Below are 25,170 nucleotides of genomic sequence, written 5' to 3' on the forward strand. Positions count from 1 at the left end.
ACTCAGTAGAGTTTTAAGGAAAGAGGGAAATCTGAAAACAAGATTCCAAAGCGGAATGCCCCATCACATTTGGAGGTTTCACATGTGAATGAGGTATATAGTCAGTCACTTTCTTTCTCTGCATGCAGAAGGAATTGGCAGTGTTTGCTATATGCTTACGATATTTTTTCTGGCAAATTTCTTAAAATTATGTCATAGTTAAGAATATTCTCTGTGTTAGAAATTCCCAGACTTGCCGTAAGGGCCAGGGACAGAAATTAATTGCCTAGGGAAACTTGATGGAGAGCTTACTGATAAAGAGCTTACAATTTGCTACAACATTTGTCACTGTCAGAGAAAACATATATTCTACAGTCATTACCAACAGAGAGGGGCTTTCCTTCCCCACACACCTTCATAGTTCTTTGCTCCTTACTCTTTTCTGTGATCTTACAGATTTATTTAATTTCAAATCTACGGATCATAAGTAATCATTATGTTATGTCTTGACTAATGGACTATGTTAGTATTGTTTGTGGATGGTATCTAATTGGGCATGAGTACATAAAACACGGGAGTAGAAGCTAAGAATTCAAAACTATTTTGACTACTGTCGAAGGTTTTCACAGTAAACAGGTATCTTTTCGAATGATGCCTATATTAAAAAATAATAAGCAATAAACATGGATTTTGATGTATAATTTGAGTAGGAGAAAAATCCAGGAAACAGAATTTTATACACTTAGTCAAGAATATACCGTTGTCTTTACTGCACATAAAATTGTTCCTAAACACCGATTAATTTTTCAGGAATCCTGAGATACTGCAATCACTTAAATCTTGAGGCAGACAAAGGAACATTTAAGGAACTATTCACTACTGTCACTAAGGACCAAATTATTGAACATCAACTAAAATAAGAGAATAAGGGGATTGTGTCAAAGACAAGAAAAATTAATTATTATGAGCTGTGAAATGAAAGAGAAATTTAATAAAGAAAAATAATAAAGACTGATTTTTTTTTTTCTGGGATGAATTTGGAGGTTAATGAAAAGCCTAGCGAAGCAATATAGTTTTTCTAATTTTTGATTGAATGGCACCCATTAGAAATCCTGGGACGTTTATGACTGCAGGTTTTATATATTTTTCTTAAAATATATTGGACACAGGATTATAAATGTCTGTCCTTTAGAACATGTATATTTTTTCTAGGCTTATGGTTTTTATGGTCTAGAAAATATAATTTCTCTTGTTTTTCCATTTATTTTGATTTTCATCATCAAAAACCATGAGCAGAACAGATTGTACCTTCAGTTAGAAGAGTTTTAAAGCATTTAAGGCTTTAATGATTTTCAGTTGTATTCACTCCTTGAGCAAAGGAGCTGTAGAAACGTACATTGACAATACAAATCCGTCAATTTTAGTCAGCAGAAGCTTACACCACAAGGAGAGAGTTATCTTTAGGTGGGTATTCACTCTTTGGTTGACAAAGTGGCTAGTTCCCTGGATTTCAACTTACTGAGCCAGAAGCAGAGTCAGGGTTTTCTCCTTGCTGGGCATTCTGATGATGTCTACTTATTACCGTGGTCCTTGGGCACAAGTCATGATGCGTTGTTCAAGCAATGTGTTTTTTGTTTTTGTTTTTGTTTTATTAACAGAAAGTTAATGAAATCATTTTCCATGGAAAACAGTATGTCGAAAGACCTTAAGTGTAGCTTTTAAACTTCTCAATTCCATTCCATTCATCAGCCATTATTGAATATCTGTGCCAAAATCTGTACTCAGGGCTATAACGTACACAGAAAAAGTATAAGGAACAAATTCTTTAATTTTGGAATAGATTGCAACTTGAAGAGGCAAGATATAAACATTCCAAAGTTACATAACAAAAAGATTAAAAGCAACGGCACTTATGTAATGATGTTATAATTATTTTTGTTTTCAAATTAGATTATCCCCATAGAGTTCATCTTGGCTATTATCAGAGAAATTTATAATAGCTAACATCTATTGAACACTTACTATTTGTGAGACACTTTTATTATCTTGCCTAATCCTTATAAAATCTTTATAATAGAGTTATTGCTATTTTTTTAATAGATGAAGGAACTGAAGTTTAGTGAGAATAACAATCTGATCAAGATCACGAAGCTAGTAAAGCACAGAGGTTTTGAGCCCAGCTTTGCCTGGCAGTTGAGCTAACGTTTCTTACCATAAGACTTCCCTTAGTTAAGTCTGTGTGTTTAAAAACTGTTTTTATTTTCATGAAAAGTTCTGAGATAGTTAAAAAGGTGGCAGTACTAAGTTTCTCTCTGAAGCCTGAAAGGAGAGGAACAATGGATGACTGACATGATCGTGTGACCTTTTCAGACGTTGTAAAAGTTAATTGACACTTTTAGATCTCTCTTGACTTTTACCAGGATTGTTTAGTGATCTGCCAGCATTAACTCATAGCCATGTTATTGACTTTTTCTCAGCATTAAGCTGAAAGTAACCCTGCCATTACTGCATTGTTTCCTGTAATTTTATTTGCGATCAGTACATGTCATAGCTCATGGTTTCTGCGGTGGAATGTCCTATTGATATATTTCAAGATACTTGTTCACAGAAATGTTTTAAGAGTACCTAAAAGAATATGACTTTGAAAAGTAGAAAACAGAAAACTTAGGATACCCAAATCAAGGCACAATTTGTTGCTTTTAAGTATAAGAATTTTATGTTTATTTCCTATAATTTAAAAATCCTTTGGTTTCATGAGCCCCTCCAGATATAAAAGATTAGAGCAACAAATCTTGAGTTAAGGGATTAGCTATCATCCTTTTCCCCCTATTATTTACATTATTTGTCTGGGTAGGAGAAAGGGATGCATAGGATATTGTGGATAGGGTCTTCACCATCATTATCATCAGTAATTTACTCTGGGTGGGTTATATATCACCTACTCATGGGTGGCTTTGTTTAAAGTGGATTTAACATATGCATTCTTAGCGTTAACATATAATGATGTCCAGCTCAGATAGCAAAAATGTATTTGTTAATCGAATGTTTAAATCAGATACACTATTTTGCAACACCAGAGAATAACAAACAGAATATAATAAAAGCGACTCATTTCAGACACCAGAATCTCGGTTATAAGACAATCCTGCCAGTCCCTGAATCTCAGCAAACGAGTAGCTGTTGCTTTAACCTGACCTTTTATGAAGACCACAAAAGTATTTCTAAGAATAATTAATTTAAGGACTACTCTTGAATGAGAAATGCATACATTTTACAATGCAATCAATTCAAATGCCAATACATTAAATAATATCTGAATGCCAAGATGTTGTTCTTAGTTATGGTTTTCTTTCTCTTGTAACTAAAGGCACTTGGAGCTTCCTCTTCTGTGTTTATTTGATCCTTCTCTCTGTGTTCAGCATTGTTCTTGGCTCATACCTGTACACTTCTTATTCTAGAGCCCTTATTATTTGCTGGTTATTTGTAGCCCCTGCTAATGTGTAGTCTAAAAGCCACGTCAAGGGGCATATATTTATCAATTCATAGCTAATAAGAGTATACCCTTTTAACAAATACTGCACAATTGGTACTGACATTGCTTCTTTGCTCGTAAGCCTCTTCTATTACCTGAGTGTGGTTCACCTGTGTTTTCTCTGATAACCCCATTAATGTATTCCTTCATCTTGTGATAAGTCAATGGATTTTTACAGCTTTTGATTAAGAAGAATCACTTCCTAAGTGGAATTGGAGATAATGGTAAGCCTGTTAGAAAGAATGATGGATATTATGATGTAGACAGAAGATCGATCATACATCCTCCACCCCCAACATTGATCTTAGTGCTATCATTGTAATCTGGGTCACTTAATAATTATTCTATACAAATTAAAAGATGGATTATTTCTATCATGAATGAAAGAATTGTACTTTTTAGACCCAATGATGTTAGGAAGTGTTTATGACCTTTCTTCTAAGAACTCAAAAGGATAACAGTTCAACCATTACAACAGTGGTTCAAGGGGGACTTGTAGGGGCCTGGGGGAACACTTTTCCAGGCAGGTGCAATTTCAGACAAACTATGGTGTACAAACAATGCATTCCCTACTGATCTTTAACCCCTCTTTCCTATTTCCCTATTGCTCATTTCTTCAATTTAAAATGCTCAGTGTCTCAGAAATGCCCACAGTGACTCAAAATTCCCAATCTGATGATAGACATGAGAAGTTTCATATGTCCCTTGTCTCTTCATCTCCACCATTGCTCCATCAGGATTCTACTCTTCTAGGTGTTTTGTGGCAGCATGTTCATCCTGAAGAATTGTGGAACATGGGGCATGAGTATAAATGGAAGCCTACATATTTTATGTCTGATTCTTTATTATAAATCAAACAAATATTATTAAATAAAATATGTTTTATCTCCCACTTTGACAGACACATCTTTATAAAAACCTGGATGGCCAGATAAAATGTTAGCATATTTGGACTTCTTGGGAATATCGTGGCAGGGGAGAGATGGACTCTAACACGTAGCCCCTCCTCTAACAGTTCTGTCCTGTATTGTGAGAGGCCTTGATCACAAGTGAATGGACATTCTAGCTCACACATCCAGGATCCATACATTCTTCCTTCATACATTTGCATGTGGACCACTCATCCTTCCTAGGTGCATGGACATTGGTGGCATAATCTGTTGTCTGGGCCACAGAACTAGGAAAGAGGAAATTACAGGCTCTGGTTAAGGGCTCAGGACTATTTAGGAATGGAATTCTGGAATCACAGGGGTTTTCAGCATGGTCTAGACGAGAGGAGTGCTGGATCCAGAAGGGCACTTCTCTTGACTTCGCAGACTTGCCTCGTGGTTAAGGTGTGGCCAGCGAAGAGGCATAGTGATCAGCAAATATTTGTTGGTTTCTTACTATGTATCAGCACTGTTCTGGCACCTGGGACACAGGAATGAACAAATCAAAGTGCTTGCCCTTGTAGAGCTCACATTATGGGAAAGGGAGAGATAGACTGTGAGTACTAAATATGATAAATATATAAACTGTGTAGCAGGCTAGAAGGTGAGGCGCACTGTAGTAACAATAAGAATTAGAGCCTTGGCATTCAAATCATATAAAATGTTTTAGTACTTTCATATTATGTTTATTTCTTTAAATGTAATATGTGTTCATAGCCGTCATTATGGTTTTGTTTATTTTACTGAAAAACTATAAGTTTAGATAAAACCTAAAGCCATTTTTGTGACTTTTTTAGCTTTAACATATCTCACAAACATGCAAGTAATTAACTCATAGACAACTACATTTAAATAATAGACAGAACAAGTAAAAAAATCGGTCACTATCAAATTAGAGACCATAACCGGTCTTTAATGCATATTGTTTATATATGTGTTCCCCAGAGACTTATAAGGAAACTGTTCTTTGATAACTATAGTATTAAACACCATGTAGCAATTTGAAATCTATGAAAACTGAAATCCCACAGTTTACAAAATAATACAGCTTTGTTTCATTTGTGATAAGCTTACCAACTTGTGTTATTTTATATAAAGTTTGATAGATGGTTATGCGTTCTGACTCATTTTAGTCTGTCAACAAATGAGATCTTTATCCCTTTAATTATATTCAAATCCCAGGTATGAAGAATGCTTCATAAAACAAAATTCATTATTTTACTATAAGCACATTCATGACTTAAAAAAAATACAACTCATACTTCAAATGAGATTGTAACCCTCTGTGATCCTGTGTTATCAAGGCATTTATTTACAATAAGATGTGGAAGTGAGCATATTATTAAAATTGAAAATTCTAATTAAATAACTCATTTTAATCTGAATGACTATGTAAATATACTGACAAGTAATTTTAAATATTTTAACACAGACAATTCTTTGTGTCTTTTCAGTCTATTCGAGAAGTCACAGGCTATGTGTTAGTGGCTCTTAATCAGTTTCGTTACCTGCCTCTGGAGAATTTACGCATTATTCGTGGGACAAAACTTTATGAAGATCGATATGCCTTGGCAATATTTTTGAACTATAGAAAAGATGGCAACTTTGGACTTCAAGAACTCGGACTGAAGAACTTGACAGGTAAGGAAAATATGTAAAATAGCAAACATACTCTCATTATCAATACAACATAATAGACACACATGTGTATGTGTGTGTCTGTATAGTTACTATAGTATGTGTTCCATTGAGGGATGCTATAAAGCACTTAAATATCTACTACTTATTCATTTCATGAGAAATTATGCCCAATGATTCCCTTGCTTTATTTCCAGATATTTTAAGGGGAGTCTGAAGGATACCATAATACTATATCTTAGCTGAACAGAAGTACGCTGTTCAGGAAGTGCTCAGTGACTGAAAACTGAGATATGAAGCAGGTTTAAGAATGCTATGTTTGGTGGTCTCAGGTGAACAGTGGAGCATATCATCAAATCTCTGCAGTAAAACAAGTCTCATGCTCATTAAAAATCAGTAAATAGACAAGCCATTTTATCTAGTGTTTTGCACAATTCCTTATTTTTGGAAAATATCTAATTTATTAATGCAGTTTTGATTACTCTTATTTACTAACTCACTGAATACCTTTGTAATACTTTCTCAGAATGCTTTGATAGCATCAGTGATTTTTTTTCTTCACACTAGGATTGGAGATAGATAATTGCATAACAACCTCAAATTATCATCTTGCTACAAAAAACACTTTGTAGGAATTTGTTTTGTAAGTTGGTCCTTGTAATACCACTGATATATTATCAGTTTATAAGTTCATAGTTCATGAAAGCTGTGGTGGAATGCTTTTTGTTATGAGGTTTCTAATCATGAATTTTACCATGTGTGCCTATAATCAACTGTGCTAATTAGTAATTAATTATCACCCCACAGTAGATAAAGGAGTTCAAAGTATTAATTTAACCTAAATTAATATAATCTGTATATTTTGCATCAAAATATGTAGTGCTTTTAAGTGTGAGTCCACTCTGTAGTAGTGTTTCTTGATATTGAAAAATGAAATATTTTAGAGGAATCAACATAAAATATTAAGTAACAAATAAGATTATTGTCAAGATATTACAATTACTTGTTTCATTTACACTGGATGTAAAATGCATAATTTTAAGTTAGAAGTAGCTTCATAGTTAGCCAGACATGTGAGCTAAAATTGGGATATTTTGGATGAAGAAAAGAATGCTGATTATGTTATTTATTTTGGACATGATTACTATAGAATTGATGACATAATAGTAAATGCAAATTGTTCAGAATTTATAGATTCCTTCATCAACATTTTCACTTTTTTTTTTCTTTCAAAGATAGTTATCTTACTAAACGGCAGGTTTTTTTGACTAAATTGCTATTTGCATGGAAATAATGATAGGAGGAAAAACTTGGAAGTGGAATGGATAGAGAAAATTGAATGATTTAAATTAGGAATCTAAAAATAATATGACCCAGTTAAAACTTGCAAAGGAAACATTGTGTTTTCTTCATGATTTTTCTCTGATTATATCAAAGAAGAAATGAATAAATATCTTTTCAAAATTTTTATAACACTTGAATTATATTTTATTCCATTGTATGTACCATTTGAAGGATATTTCCATACAGAAAATTAGTCTTTAAATAATTCTTATTTATTTACACATTTAACATTATACTACTAAAGTATTAAAATGCTTATTTAAAAAAATCATGCCACATTTAAACATACCTTATCTACTTAGTGGATTTACATCATGGATTACGTATGATTGTGAGAGTTGTTTAACTTGTGTAAAAGAATGTGTCGATTATTTAGAAAAAATATGTATTTGTTCAAGAGTTATTATTAATTTGATTTTTAATATGAATTGAAGAAAAAATGTAATAAAACAAATAGTAGAAATTCAGCCAATTTGGAAATTTTCCAGATATTTTAATATATTTATTAGTTGCTTGACAACTACAGGCCAACATTATTCTATGAGACAGTTTAGAGTTATTGATCTTACTTTGAGTGATAAGATCAATCATGTAGCTTATACTTTGAAAATCAGAAGTTACGCAGTATGAATTATTATGTTTGTGTGCAAGAATATATGAGGAAGGGCAAGAGACGCCTAACTTCAGGTAAAGAAGAATTGGTCATACGATTTTCTTTATAGTAATATCTTAAAAGGTTAAGTGTTCTGGGTAACCTGATTAAAGTAAGAAGTAAACATTGCAGTTTTACTTAAGATTGGTTTTGTGTTTTGGAAAGATGTTTGTTTAATATTGTTTGTTTACATTCTACACGAAGCAAATTGATAAAAATAAAAAGAAACCACATAATGTTATATTAATATAGGGCCACAGGGCTTGCTCTGTTATAGATTTACCTTGTATAATATAAGGAAAAATAGAACGCATGCTGAGTAGTCAAGTACCTCACTGATTACTGCTCTACTGAATTGAATTTTTAATTCGGTTCTTAAATGACCATCAGAATCAACATCACCTGGGTACTTGTTAGAAATGCAAGTTCTTGTGCCTCACCTGAGAGTATAAATAATAAATGACTAAAAGAATGAGTTGATTGTTTAGAAAAATATATATATTTGTTCAAGAGTTTTTATTAATTTATTTTTTAATCTGAATTAAGGAAAAATGTAATAAAATGAATGGATGAGAAATTGAGGGCGGAGCTCATCCACATGTGTTTAAGGGTTTCCTCCAGTGATTCTGATGACTCCTAAAGTTTGAGAAACACTGTTCTAATTAATAAAAGATATGTTACCAAGAAATGGTAGCACAATATATAGTTAACTTCTTCATATTAGTTACCTGACCCAAAAACATTACATGCACTTATGTTCTGGAGAGAAGGGAAAGAGTGGGACAGGGAACAGATACGGTTTGATTGAATAACAAGAAATACATTCCCATCTGGGCTGAGAATGAAAAGAACACAGTAGGAGCCTGAATGGAAACATGTATGTATAAATGGGCTTAAAGACGAGGAAGATCCTGGGAATAAACTTTCTTCTGTATCACCATTTTGCCTAATACCAACTGTGCACAACGGTAAACCATTGCGAGGACAATAATAATTCACAGCAAAGTTTCTTTTTTAAGCAAAATTTTATTTTTAAGCATATTCAATGAGAATAAATAACAAGTACTAGTTGTAGGGGTGTGTTATCACAAAGAATTTGTTTCTGTTGAAATCTTTTTAGCTGTGTTGACCTTAGAATAGTATGTCTGTATAACAGTATATTTGCCTCCTAAAAACTATCTTTGTGTAAAAGGTATATTCGTTTGACATGAGGACTGTCATATTATAAGGATTAATGGTTGGATGCCACTTATACATATAAATTAACTTCCACCTTACACATTCTTCTTAATTAGCTTAATGCTCACCAAAAGCTATTCCTTGGACTGTAGACGTTACTAAAGATCTTACTCTTACATACTTCAAGCATTGTGGTTTTGTACAAAGACAAGAAACACATTTAAACATATTTCCTGACTAAACAGAAAAGCTTGTTTTACTGCTGCCACTCACATTTTTCTGCTCCATTATGGGTGAGGTGAGGTAGAGTGAAGAAGAGGCAGGTCCCTAGACTAAGGTTACAAAAAGGGAGTGAGGAACTTGTTTTGCCAATGTCTAAGTGCCCTATTACACTGGGCCATCCTTTTCTGGTCAGGTGAGAGTCCATTCATCATTCAGTGTGTCCCGTTAGGCATATTATCACCCTGAGGCTATTGGGAATGATACTGCATTAGAGGGGTACGGAACTGGGGAGAAATCCATTACTTTCTCTATGAAGGTCCCTTACATGTGGCTGTGGTTCTTATTAATCACTTCCAGTAATGATGTTCTGCTGAAGTTGTTATTTGTTCCTTCTTGAAAAACATTCTTATTCAAAATCCCACCCATCTTTTAATTATTTGCAACCTTAAGCCTAAGAGCCCCTACTTATTTAGTCACCTGTCTGGCCAAAATCTAACGAGGCATAAAGACCACCATTATTTCCTGCCTTCTATAATTCATAAAAATACCTCATCTGTTGATAATGATGGACGGTATTATATAATTTCATCTATATGTTATATTGTAGACATATAATATATTATGAACTTTGAGAAATACCTAAGTTCATATCTATTCTATGATTCATACCATGTTTAGAATGACAATTGCCTAAGTACAAATTTAATACATGAATATGTACATTTTTCTCACCAGATTTTACCTTAAATATTTGAATTTTCATGTTATGAATTATGAGACTATCTCTTTTGAGCATGTGAAATTCGGAATGATACACATATACAATTTATGTTATTAAAAATTCAGCCAAATACTCTACTCTTTTTCAGACCATCCTATTAATGTATGCCTTTATTCAATATTTTATGAATATTCTAATTGTTTTCTTAACTGTTATTTCATCATCTAAATTAGATTGTTTTCAGATGTAGACAATCAAAAATTGTAAACAAAAACTGAAATGTTGAAGTTAATTTTAGAAGGCCTCGATAATAATGTAAAGTATATGTTGTTTATTGAGTGCTGGTGGACTAAAAATTAAAGAAAATGCTTAGTCCAGGGAGATACAACATCTGAATGATATACCATTTGAACAATGTAACATCTGAACACTACATCTGAATGTCTGCCGTTTAAATATGCATAGGCTAGTAATTAAAATAGTACATCCAAGTAACATGGTATCTCTTAATTTTTAAATTTCTCAGCCCCCCTCAACATTATTAAGTAATGGTCAAATAAGTAACCTACTATTGAAATGGACAAGCCATTTCTAATTGACTCCATATATTTCAAAAAACATAGGTGTGGAATCAGAAAATTCTCTATTCAAATACCAGTCTGAGTATCTCTCTTTTGTTCTTTAAAATTGAGAAGAAAATTCCATACCCAGTGTTTTTATAGGAATGAAAGTAATAAGGTAGGGAACCTGTCAACCACAGCACCTTTCACATAGGAGATGCTTAAGGAACTTCAGTTTTCTTTCTTTGTGTTGTTTTGTTTTGAGCTTTCCTTTGTGTCAACACACTGACAAAACAATGTACATATTTCTGCATATTCAAATAGGTTCCTCTGGCTTTTTGAGGCTTTGAAAAGTGACTTGTTTAGACAAAAAGATGCTCCAAATTTCAGCATGTCTTCTGCTCGTACTTTGAAACGGCTTCATGTATAAGATCTATTCTCTGGCAGTGAAAAGCCTGAGGCTTTTCTTTGTCTATACTCAGTATGAGCGCTGTCTCTGTACTTCACAGTCCTGCTTGCCTGTCTTTCAGGGTCTCATGCCAAGCACCTGTTGCCCCAGCCCTTCATTTCAAATCTCCATCATCATGTTTCACCCTTCATTGGCCCTGACATTTGTCTTGACCTAAACAAGAAACATATTCAGAGGGTTTTTTTTCCCCCCTGACATTAGAGTTGCTAAGCATTCCTCAACTGCTCTGTGAAAGGTCTTAGTAATGTTTGAGTGGGTTCAACCAGCCTAGTTCAGAGATTTTTGTTAAATACAATGTTTGACAAAGGTACGACTAATATTTATATTAGAAGAACTACTCAACGTATTATAATATCTGTAGGGAAAAAAAAAATGAGGTTCCAAGAATAATCCTAGCTTAAGGGTAAATTACTTAGAAAATGATTTGATCAAAACTAACCTATAGTGAAAATCTTGTGAGTCAGATGGATTCTGTGAAGAGTGGTACAATCTTACGAAGACGTCAACTTTAAGATCAGGTCCACAATTTCTAAAAATGATAGTCTGATCAATATTTTTAAACAAGATTGTTTGCTTGTCATGCCAGAGTATGTATATGAACTAAAAGAAGGAAAACCATAACAATGCTTTTATGTGAATAGGTTAAATGGAAACATATATTTGAAAGGACATATTATAAATATGGGATCAGGTAAAATGTCCATTTCAGCAAATTTCTACGATGTGTTCTCAGCTTTAGAGGACTGATGAGGCAATTCATGGAACTGAATGAAGGTAAAATGGGAATTTCTCCTCCTGTTGTACCAATGATCAGAGAGGAGAGTGTTATTAGAGAAATAATACATGGGATGGTGGGATTTCCAGGGAGTAGAACCATTCTTTCTCCTCTAGCTAACATGTTTTTAGTCATAAGTATTAAAATAATCTGCTCAGACCACAAAAAGAAGCCCCCTTGAATTATGTCCTAATCAGGGATTCTGATAATGTCCCACTCTCTGAATTACATTCTTTATAATCCCTGCAGCTTAGTTTCCTTTGGAAAACATGGCTGGGGAGGGGGTTCTAGAATTATGGGAGTTTCTCAGGAAAATTCACTACTTGGGACTTTCTGTGATTATACTGTTTTTCCTAACATACACTAAGATCTATATGTACCCTTTACTAAGACAGAAAATATACGTATTTTAAGGATAGAAAACATATAACGTCAAAAACTTTGTTATTAAAGCTCATTTGTTGAAAAAGCTTGTTTGTTTGCTTATGATATTTAGAAAAGGGAGGAAAGTTTTTCTCCTCAGGGTCCCAAATGAGGTAATAGAAATGATCAGATATCACCATGAGTCCGTGATTTCATTCTGTGGAAAGCAGTAAAAATATTAGAATATCAGTCTCCTCACCCTTACCTCAGGACATTAGTTTTGTTGGGCTTGCAGACACTCAACTGCAAAAAGCTGTCAGACTTTTTGCATCCATTCCAATCACCAAGCAATGCAGAGGCCAGAATCATTGGATCGTTTCACATTCTGAATTGCTGGAATCAAATCAGAGCTCTGGAAACCCTGTGAGTCATAATTGGGGATGACCTGTATCTGTACTTTAGAGGGAATAATGAATGTATGGAATCCTTGACAAACCTCTATTACAATTTAAAACATATATAAATATATCATCTAATTTAGTTAGAGGAGGCAGCCCCAAGTTTGGCAGACTCTAAGACTCATCGGTCAGAGGTAAGAAATAAGGCTACATGTTGTTCTCTTCTGATGTATTTCAAAGGCATACTAGTCATAACTCGTATATTGTTTAGGAGTTGTACATTTTGCAAAATGCTCTCAGGTCCCTTTATTATTACTATTATTATTATTATTATTATTATTATTATTATTTTCACACATAGCCCAATAATGCTGACATGAAAAATATTTTTTGTTGTTGGTTTACATACGAGTATATGGACACCAGGCGTAAGGTCTTGTGCTTAATAAGGGGAATCTTGTCTAGAATCTAGATCTATTTCCCTCCCATCTCTTCATATTGTGGCATTCCTAAAAAACGTTTAGAACAATTTCTCCAGGTAAGACAATATTCAATGAAATAGTAAATTGACTGTAAACATAAATGAGCTAAACCTAAGCAGAAGATCTTGAGGTTGTATTTTAGAAAGAACATTTTGATTTCAATTGTTATGTAATACTTGAATTCATCATAGATATGTGTATGGAAAATGATGGTAAATTGATAAAAATATATAAGAAAACATGCAAAATGATAATATTGTAAATAACAGATTTAATTTAAAAGTATCAGTTCTATTAGCTGATTGTATAACCACTGCCATTCAACCATGGCTTTTCAAAAAACAAGGTTACTAAGCCCTTAGCCATAACTCACAAATATTTATTAACAGTCTCAATTTTACTGGTAGAAGTTCAGGATTCTTTTGGAAAGTGATGTCAATTCAAATATTTGTTAGCTTTGTTTTGTTCCACTTGTCTATTCAAGACGTTATGCTGAGGTACGAGCTATTCCAAATTATCTCTACATACCTGTCTTCTCTCAGTAAATATTATATTTCTGGCAAATATTTACCCACCAGCTGCAATGTGAAAGCATTGGGAAAATATGTTCCCCATTATTATTTCATAGTCAAGTGCCTCCATTTTAATATGTTTTACCTTCTAAAGCACCATTGTCCAATAGAAGTTTCTGTGAAGATGGAAACATCCTGTCTGCACTGCACAATTGAGTAGCCAGTAGCCAAATGCAGCTACTGAGAACTTGAAATGTAGCTAGTGCAGTGAAGGGGATTAATTTTTAAATTTACCAAATTTGAATTCATTTAAGTTTAAATACCCACACGTGCTAGTGGCTATCATCTTAGATAATGCAGCACTAAATGGACTGTGCATTTTACTTAACCCGGTGCAGCAGATGAGGGCATTTCCAAACAGACAGGCCTGTATAATCAGGCTCTAGATCCAGATGCCCTGTGTTCAAATCCTGTTCTGAGGCAAGTTATTCAAGTTTCTAAGCCCCAGTTTACTCATCTTTAAATGAGTATAATGAGAATCCTCACTTTGTAAGATATTGTAAAAGTGGACTTGTAAATTACATATACAGCATTACATGTAGTTCTTGCAATAAATGTTATTCATTATCATTTGAGAAGAGGTATGATTTTGGTAAACAAAATAATAGAAATAGTCTATTTTTATATTCATTGAAATTGTGTTAGGCGTATATAATTAAATTATAAACTATACACTGTGTCATTTATGATTTAGGACCTAACCACATTTTATGTTTTTAGTTTGCTGAGTTCTGGATGGCATGCATTGCTTCTTAATGCGCTTTAAGCTGCTAGTTGTTATGACTTTGGTTTTCCGTTTGTCAGAAATGTGACTTTTTAAAAATGAGGTTTTTACTCTCAGCTTCTATTTCCACAGTATTACGTATCTAGTTATAAATAGTTCCCTCAGCCTATTTCTTAATGACTTCGTTGAAAGAAGTAAAGACTAGGAGAATAGGTTTATTTTATAACAAGAAACTGTATTGAAAAGTCTGTTGAGAATTATTTCTGGAATAGTCACTGCCCATATCTTTAGGGTTCTCCAGCCCATGTTGTGAATTTCTTTTCATAATATAGCATTTATTTAATAACAAATAAAGCACAAAATAAACGATGAAATATTTTCTCAAATAGATGTCTACCATATTGCATTAAATCTAAGTCAACATCAATTGTAAGAAATCTTTTTTGGTTATCTAAAATAAAAGAAAAAAAGTGAAAACACAACATAAATGCAAAAGATTGTACAATAAGTCAATGTTTTAGAGATATTAAATATAATGATGTATGCATTTTAGAACTGATAAAATATAGTCGTGTGTAAAGAGAATAGCAATGCAACAAGCCTCTTACTATTTTTCTCGACTCATAGCAAAATACCTGGTATTGTAATGGTGGAACTGTTTACTTTGGAAGTATATCAACCAAGTTGTAATAGAACATGCCAATATTTTATAAGTAATGAAAGGAATTTTCCATCTTTGTCTATCAGGGATTAGATAAATGAGAATTTGCTTGGCTCAACATCTTTTAATGTAATGAATGTTACTAACCAGGAAATTTGAATTATTTTTTGTTTCCTGAGGTTTAGCTGATTTATTGAGTTTACTTTTGAAAGATGTAAAAATATAGTTCAAAGGTTAAAAATTACTTATTCTAGAAATAGCCATTAAAATTTGCCCTTTTATAAATGCATGTCATCTAGAACTCAGGGTTGTTTTAGGATATCAGAGAGCAGAAAGAATCTTTGCAGTTGTATCCTTTTTACCTGTGTATTCCAATCTTCCTGGAAATTCAGTACAGTGTTTTTCTCTGTTACTCTAACTCTCATTATTTCCCTCCCCACACCCTTAATACTTTATGACCCATTCTGTGCAATATGTTTTATATCTTTTAGCTATAAGTATATTGTAGGCCAAGTCAAAAATGTTTTGGTTATTGAATCATAATAACCATAACAACTTCGAGCAATATTTACAGGGAAAAGTGAAGAAAAATGGTGATCCATAAAATTTTTCTTTCTTCTAAGATCATCCCATTTACTCAATTTCATTTGCTCTACAATGCAAATTTGAGGTTTGATTTTATAGTATCAGTAATGTTGAAAAAAGAGAATATCAGAAAGAGCATTTAAAAAATTATTTCAATCTACTATGAAATAAAGGGACTTTCAACTTGAATTAGATGTGTTTTAATGACGTATTTAATGAGCATATTCTGGCAACTATTAACAAAATAAAGAATATATTTTAATTTTAATGGTTTTCCCAATTCTCTAAACTTTCTCCCTGCTAAACTAATATTTAGCAGGGTAGTTCTATATTATGTAGATATTTACATGTGGTGATGTACATCAGGAATCCTGTTAATAAATTTTCCTAGACTTTAAACTATTTATATTACCAGAATTCTCTTAGTCTTTGTGCCTTTGGTTTTAATGACTTTACCTGCAATTTTTAGCATACTAGATCTAGAAACTAAAATATTTATATGGCGTAATAAAGCCCAGGTTATGTGCACTACTATTAATAATCGTCGTTGTCATCATCATCCTAATCATAACATTGATAATTTATAAGCATTTACAATATAGACATAACTACTTTACAAAAGTATCTCTTTTCATCCTTAGAATAGCCCCACATAATAGGTTGCTATGGTTATTTGTATTTTAAAGAGGAAGTTTTAAAATATTAAGTGACATGCCTGAGAGAATACAATAACTTACGGAATTCATATTTGAAGCCAGGTAGTATAATTCCACATTTTCACCATATCACCATGCTATAGAGATTCTGAGAAAGAAGGACTTCACATAACGCTGAAACATTATCATTTTCTGCTGTGTGTGAATGAGTTGAGGACCTACAAAATTCCTCAAATGGTCCAGGTGTTGTCTCTTCAATGCAGTCATTCTTTTTTAGTTTTTAATGAGTTTTTGCTTAGTGTAGATACTTTACCTAAGAATTTAAATGATTCTAAAAGAGATTCAGATTGCGTAAGTGGATTCAATAATTTCTTTTGGTATTGAAAAGCATTTTGTCAGGCTATTTAGATTATTCCTATAAATATTAGGAACTAAAATGATATAATAGAGTAATTAAAGGCAATGCCCCAATTGGGACTTCATGACCTTTCTTTTATCAACAATAGACTACAAAAGAACAGATACATAACTGTATTTGGGGTGCATTTTATTTTGTTTTCATTTAGCTCTAGAAGTGGTGGGTTCTGTCAAGACAAGTTTGGTGGGTTTTTTTGTTGTAGTTGTTTTTGTTTTTGTCCTTATCTCAGTCTCAGGCTATTTCTACTATTTTATTTAAAAAATATGATTTTATCCAAGGTACTAGAGAGAGTGAGGTAACAATTTAAATAAATTTTTAAAAATGTATGCCAATTTATATGTGCTTAGGTATACATTCTCAGTCACCAATGGGGGGAACAATTGAACCAAATAAATTCTAGAATTTATGTGTGACCCAATTATAATCTAAAAGCATCAGTAATCCAGAAAATACTGTGAAAGTTGATATGAGCTTTATGGTGTCATTCAAAGAATAAAGTTTAGCATGTTTTGCAAGGAGAAGATGGAAAAGATCATGAAGTAGTCCTTGGCACACCTACAGATATATCATTTATATAGCGTAGGTAGAAAAATGAAATGAAGTAGGAAAATAGCCCATGTCATCGCTACACTTTTCACGTAGTGAATGTGTGGCTGAATTTGACACCTATGCATTACATTGTCATTTCATGTAGTTAGAAATTACATGTCATAATGATAAATTTTTGCAGTTAAAATTGTTTCATGTTTCAAATGCAGGCCTGTGGTGCTCAGGGAAAAGGGGCGAATCAAGGATTAGTGTCTTGGCTCGAATGCCTCTGAAAAATTAAGAACAATTTATCTCTTGTGTAAAATCAGTATAATGAGATCACAATATAGGTTATCAACTCCTTTCTGATTTTATTGAAGATGATCTGCATAATTTAAGTAGCTACCCAATTCCTTTAAGTATTCAATATGTATTACTATGGGTAGTTACTTTGGTTTTTATTTAATATAGAATATTGATAATATTTAAAACTCAATATTATTTGTTGAACCAATTCACATCAGTTTTGATGTCTGATTTATATTTAAATCAGGGAGAGATTTAGTGTAACATTTCATTTGCATTTTAATCCATTAAAACGTGACTTAGTAAGAGATATTTAATACCAGAGAAGACATTGAAACATTTTCCTTCTGAATCACAAAGTCTTAGATTTTTTAAAGAAGAAATAAACAGTAATATGTAATCTTCAAATTAATAGAAATTAAACCCCCAAACTATAGTTTCTTAATTTCACATGCATGAATAAACAAAGTTTTGGGCCCCAAAATGATTTCTTTCTAAAATGGATTTCTAACTATAAATGCAAATGACTATTTAAGCCAACTAGTTTGTACGTAGAAAAACTCCTTTGAAAAACATGCAATAAAATCAGTGAGATACAAAGGACATAGTTGAAAATCCATACATGTCTTTAATATTTGTATAAGTAAAAACCAACTCTGATTGTTGCCATTTATAGTTCTCTGATTAGCACATCATCCACAAAATATGTAAAACAATCACAGAGGATTAAGAAGCTTTTGTAGTATCAAAGACATACTGTGTGATTTGGGCATAATGTCAGGAAAAGTTTGGGGGAGGGCAAAATGATAAAAATAGTGGTCAGAAGTAAAATGATTGAAAGATTCTTCATCTAGGAATATAAATTTTGCCAGAGAATGTTGATTTATAACAATTCAGATCTGATCTGTGTATTCAAGATGAAAAGGTATGTTTCTAGATAATGAAACCATATTTCCAACATATTCTGTTCTGGTCCCAGCGGCATAAAATTGTAGAAAGAATCTGAGTTTGTAAACCTGATAAATTTGAAATTTCATATTAGCACTGCAACTTACAAGGGAACAGCCCAAATTGTTTAAGTTTTGTGCCTCAGTTTGCTCATCCGAAATTGAGATTGAACAGAAAAAAAAAATGCACACCAAATGCCTAGCATAGTGATTAATACACAATGGATGCTATTTCCTTTTCTGTTTCCTCTTCTTTATATAATCCTTGATGGAGTAACAGTATTTAAGAGTATCAATTTCATAGTTAATCCTTGTGACATTTATACAGCATATGTTCTTTATAGGTTGTTTATTGACAGATGTGTTTGATTTTAGTGAAGTTTAACCTCACTAGCAACCAGAGATTCGTATTCTCATCCTACTTGTATATTAGATAAATCACCTAATATTTTCAATTTTGAATTTTCCTTTTTTTCCTTCCTTTTCCTTTCTCTCCTCTCCTTTTCCCTCTTCTCCCCTCTTCTTCCTTTCCCTCCCCTCCCCTCCCCTCCTTTCTCCTCTCCTCTCCTCTCCTCTCCACTCCTCTCCTCTCCTCTCCTCTCCTCTGCTCTCCTCTCCTCTCCTCTCCTCTCCTCTCCTCTCCTCTCCTCTCCTCTCCTCTCCTTTCTTTTCATCACTTGGTAATGACTACCTGCTGCCTATCTTCATGGAAAAGTTCTAAAGCAAAGTGTGAGTCATATGTGAGTTAGTGCTTAACTGTCTTCCTTAGAAAAAATGAGGACATGATATTCACCTTTCAAATCAGCAGAGAATGACACAGAGTTTATGGTTTCTGAACACTTGGGAACTGAAGTTCAAGCATTTCATTAACAATGCAACTCCGTATGGATAGGGACCCCTATTAGGGTTTAGTTGTTCAGTGTGCATTTATTTCCTAATGTAGGGATGACGGTGTGCTGTGATAATAGTATCCACATCCATTTCCATTTAGCTATGTGTCATTAAATGTAGACCGATTATTCTTTTGATAAATTGTTTTACTTCTCTGCTAAGGCTGTGAAGAAAAGAAAACACCTTTAGATGACTTTTAGGGAGAAAACAAAAAAGAACATGAGCTGAGCAACAAAACCAATTCAGTTGGTTTTAAATACTGAGTTTCAGCCAAAGTTTCCCAGTGGTGCCAAGCAAATCCTATTCGTTGTTATTCATTTCTTAATTTCTTAGTTCCTCTCAAAGTATTCAAATGTCCCTGCTGGGTACAGCTACCAATGCAGCTAAGAATTTGTTTCCCCAGAGATTACTTTTATGCTGTTTCTGAAACTCATTAATCATTGCTTCCTTTTAAATCCCCATTACATAAGAAAGAATGGGATTTGAATGCCCAGATATTTCATAATTAGTTTTCAATAAGCAGAAAGAAAACAAAGTATATTTTTCACCCCTCCCCACTTGTTGAACTCGCAGTAAGGCTATTTTGATGACTTATTTTAGATAGCTAATTGCATTTTAAAAGATATTTCTGGATTTTTTTGAAATATAGTAATTAAAGCACCTACTATTGTTTGCTTGAGAACTTGAACTTCTAAAGAAAGGGCAGGCTAGTGCTGACAGTGTTTTTGGTAGCTCAATTGCTATAGCACTGCTGGGTTTCTGTGAGTGTGGGAAAAAGAAGTGAGTCATGTGCTGTGGGAACAGTGGAGATGTGAGGCACCTGCAGAGAGTCAGCTGGGTTTCCAGACTCAGTAACCACATGAAGCTTTGGGGTTGCATCCTAAAATTAGAATCTTTACTCCAAAGACAAAGGCTTAGGGAAGGCTTCTTAGAGGCATTTCACATATGTTTGTAGACTCCGTATGTTTGTATGCGTTCTTTTCCTGCATAGGTAACATAATTGACAGTTTAGACATCTGATTGCATAGAACCACTGTAAAAGTTCCAATATATTAATAGTTTTTATTCCTGTATATTAGACCAAGGCTTTTTTAATGGAATCAAATAATCACCATGACTTTCTTGTTTGCATGGCATAAAAACATATTTAACAACTATTTCTATATCTTTGCTTCAACTTTTTAAATTCTGTTACTTAAAAGTTGTATATAAATCATTGCTATTTATGTTAGATTACAAAATCAGTTTTCTATAATATAATAGTAATAATAAATTTATACAGATGTATATATCCTATGTATTTCAAAGTTTTTTAAAAAAAATAAATACAGACACATATCTAGAATTAAGCAAAAGACAAATTAGAAGACCAAAGAGAGACAGAAAAATAGGCCCACAAATAGATAATAGAAAAAAAGGCTATATGTATGTGTGTATATATATTTATACATATATGCATATTATCTCTCCATAGAAATATACGTGTATGTACATATATACACACACCGGAAATACACACACACACACACATGTAATGTCTCTTCATTGGAATATGATACATGTATATGTATATATGTATATACACATACATAGATGCACACATATTAATGTGTCTATATAATTTCTATGATGTATAATATACATGACTGTGTGTCATTGACACATCTGAAGAACAACATAATCAACTAGTTATAATCCTAATTTTCTAATCACGTGTGAAAATAATGTGGCTTACAAGAGCTCATTTTCATATAAAATTAATTTTACAGAAAGCAGTCTGTAACTCAGTAGACAGAATGAGAAATGAGTAATCCATATGTGTTTATATCTATCAACATGGCACTGAAACCTTTTGAGCATCAGGGGAAATGTGCCCACAGGCTGAAATGAATGTACAAAGACATCGTGTGGGGAGAACACGCTGGAGGGGTTTTATTTGATGTTGTCAAAGTGCTCTAGGGTTTGTCTTGCAAGAACCCTTTTGGTTTTCTTTCTTTTTTTTTTCTTTTTCATTTTCTTTTTTGTTTTAAAACACATGGCTTTCTTTTGAAACATTCTGCCAAGAGAAAGTAAATTACAAATGAACTATGCAATCATCTCTCTCTCTCTCTCTCTTTTTCTCTCTTTCTCTCTGTCTCCCAAACGCGCGCGCACACACACACACACACACACACACACACACAGCTTTATCTCTCTTCTCACCACCCCGCCCCCCTTCACACACATGTACATTCATTCCAAAGATAAATATTCGACTTCTGTATGTGTATCTGTAAAGATAGCTGCCATAGTTAACAGTTGGGATTTGTGAAATCATATACCCCGAATCTGAGATTGCAAACTGGATTAACTGAGGGTAGAATAAAGAAAGATAGCACTGAACTGAATACCTATTAAATGCACCTACATTTTTCTTTTTGGTTGCTTATTTGGTATATGTTTTTATTTAAAACTATTAGGAGATTTACTTTTCTCTCACTAAAGAGGACAATTAAAAGCACTTCCTTCATTTGCTTTTAACTTAAATGATCAAAGTTTGAAACCAGGCTTCTAGTCGCCCTAAACTTAAATGTAGGACATTGTTTAGGGAGCTGTAGGTTGGAGCACACATTCTGCTAAAGATTTTTTTAGTATACCATATAAAGCTAATTTTTATTTTAGTAACTTGACCAAAAATTGAAAATTTCTGTAAGTGTTTTGAGTAATTACTTGATTGGAAGACAAACATGGGTTTGGCGCCATACTAGCATCATTTTCTTATCATTTTTAACTCTTACAGTAAAGCTGTTTAATCATGGGAAGCCTAATATATAATATATAATTTATAATACTGAACTTAAAAAGGATGAATATCTTTTCAAAGATTTTTTTTAATTTTAAGTGTTTTAGTTAAAATATATTTATTTCTTTTCAGTTACAGTTGACATTCAACATTATTTTATATTAGTTTCAGGTGTATAGCATATGGTTAGATGTTTATATAATTTATATCATGATCCTCCAGTTAGTCTAGTACCCACCTGGCACATACATATTTATTACAATATTTTTGACTATATTGTCTATGCTTTATTTTACATCCCCATGACTATTTTGTAACTACTAATTTGTTTTTTTTAATTTCTTCACCTTTTCTACCCAGCCTCCCAACACCCCTGCCCTCTGGCCATTAGTTTGTTCTCTGTATCTATGAGTCTATTTCTGCTTCATTTGTTCTTTTATTTTGTTTTTTAGAGTATACAGATAAGTGAGATCATATGCTATTTGTCTTTCTCAGTCTGGCTTATTTTACTTAGCATAGGTCCATCCATGTTGTCACAAGTGGTAAGATTTCATTCCTTTTTATGGCCGAGTAATATTCCATTATATATATATGTACCCCCATTTCTTTACCCAATTGTCTACTGATGGGCACTTGGGTTGCTTCCATATTTTGGCTATTGTAAATAGTACTGCAATGAGCATAGAGATGCGTATATCTTTTCAATTTAATGTTTTGGGTTTCTTCAGGTAATACCCAGAAGTGGAATATCTGAGTCACAGGTAGTTCTGTTTTTGATTTTTTGAAGAACCTCCAAACTCTTTTCCACAGTGGATGCACCAATTTGCAATCCCACCAACAGTGCATGAGTCTTCCCTTTTCTCCACAAAGGAAGAATATATCTTGAAGGCTTGATGGTAAGAGACATATTGTTTTTCCTCCCAGGAAGAAAGCGTGCTGCTAAACTTCTGTTTGCACATAAGAACTTTTTTCAGAAGAGTTTATGCTGCTCTGTGGTTTAGCGCTCTCTTACCAGGGGTAGCCCCCACGCTGGCATTTGAGAACACGGAACAAACAGGTGCAGTCCTCCAGTTCACCTTGCCTCTCCACATGACAATGGTGGTTTTGTTCCCTGGAGTGGGTGACTGAGGGGTTGGCTCTGCTGGAAAAACAAAACAAAACAAAAAAAAACAAACAAAAAAACCACTCTTGATAAAAGGTTACAATTATTGTTCTCAGGGAAAATTCAAAAATATAATTATACATACAGGTGAAATTCAGGGCATGAAATTTAACAACACTTCTTCACTTGCAGAAAGGTCTCAGTGAAATTTAACAAATCATCAATGCCCTTCCTCTGTCCTTAGTGAATAGTTCTCGCTACTATTGGGATTATGTGACTCTTCTAGGTGTGTGACCCATGTTAAATGGTGTTGTTTCTAAGCAGATCTGTTCCTGAATTTCAGAAGGAGAGAAAACACTTCAATTTTCTCTTCTCTGTCAAGTTCCTTTGAATTATATGATAAATAGTTGTCACTGATTTACTACTGTATGCATTATAAAAGAATGAAATATTTGTAGTAGAAGACATTCCATGGTAAATACTAAAAATGGTAAATACGATTAGGGAATACATATTTACTGTGTAAATACTAAAGATTGTGTAATAAAATACTATTGTATTTTTGCCAACAGTTATGTTCATTAAGTAGTATTTACACTCTTTGTAAGTGTATTATTCTAGAGAGAGAAAGGACCAACTCCCTTAATTTACAAATAAGTAAAACCAATCAACCAACCAATAAAAATGAGACCTAGAGAAGAAAATGAATCTTTAGAGGAAACAGAGCTAGCTAGAGTCTGGTTTAGAACCCTATTGTTTTGAACTCTGTGTAATGGTTTTATATTCCTCACTCTACTTTGGTGTTTCCCAGAATCTAAAGCTTATATTGTTATCGTGCTTTTTAGCTTGAAGGCATTTTGTTCATGTGGAACCTGATAATTGTCTCTGTTTACTTAAAAATCTTATTATTCACTTAAATAGTACAGTAGATGAACCATTTTCATTATTTCAAAGCCTTAAGTAAAAACAGATGTCAAAATGCCCTTTCCATTGTTTTGGTTATAGAATTATAACTTTATGTTTTAAAAGTTTTAGCACCTATTTTTTCTAATTAATGAAGTGAGACATTATATAGTATATGCATGTACATGTATATATTTGTATATAATATGAATAGACATATATAGTAAAATGGACGGAATATATCCACATTATATTTAAATTTTCACATTAACAAGTCATTTATATTAACTTATTAAAAGCATAACCTATGGCCAGGAATTTACTTTTAAAACTAGAAACAATATGCTTTAACCAATAAGTCTCTGTCCTCATTCTGCCCTCCACCATTCTAGAAAGAACCTAAACCTATCAATAATTGCAGGCTTCATGTTAAGAAATATAATTTAGTCAATTCTTACTTGTAGTCATTTACAATCACATAATAAAACCAAAAATCATCTCTAAATTTTACATCCCATTTAGCTTAAAGTCCATGTCTCATGAAGAAAGTAGTTTGACTTTCTCATGTACAATTTATTAAACTTTGCTCGTTACGTTAAAGTAATATCCACTATTTGGCAGGTCTCATATATTAGTACACAATGTCATAGATTAATATCACATTGCCCCAGAATAACCTAGAACCAAACAGCTCTTAAGAGAGAGTGCATGGAATGAATAAACAGTGAATGAGGGAGTAGGTTAAGAAATGTCTGGGGCGCTGGTCAACGTCGGAAGATGATATAAGGGTCCTCCATGGAGCAAAATAAGAACATAAGTTACTTGGGCATGAAATTGAATTGCATTTGGAGA

General features: G+C 33.1%; 1 protein-coding gene across 1 annotated transcript in view; it reads left to right on the plus strand.

Annotated features, from left to right (window-relative positions):
* ERBB4 (erb-b2 receptor tyrosine kinase 4) overlaps positions 1-25,170 on the plus strand; it is a 1,062,086-nt gene that overhangs the window by 567,832 nt on the left and 469,084 nt on the right. The window contains 1 exon segment of the mRNA XM_033113116.1: positions 5,895-6,081. Coding sequence (XP_032969007.1) covers positions 5,895-6,081 — 187 coding nt within the window.

Source organism: Rhinolophus ferrumequinum, chromosome 8 (assembly GCF_004115265.2).
Source record: "Rhinolophus ferrumequinum isolate MPI-CBG mRhiFer1 chromosome 8, mRhiFer1_v1.p, whole genome shotgun sequence".
NCBI lineage: Eukaryota > Metazoa > Chordata > Mammalia > Chiroptera > Rhinolophidae > Rhinolophus > Rhinolophus ferrumequinum.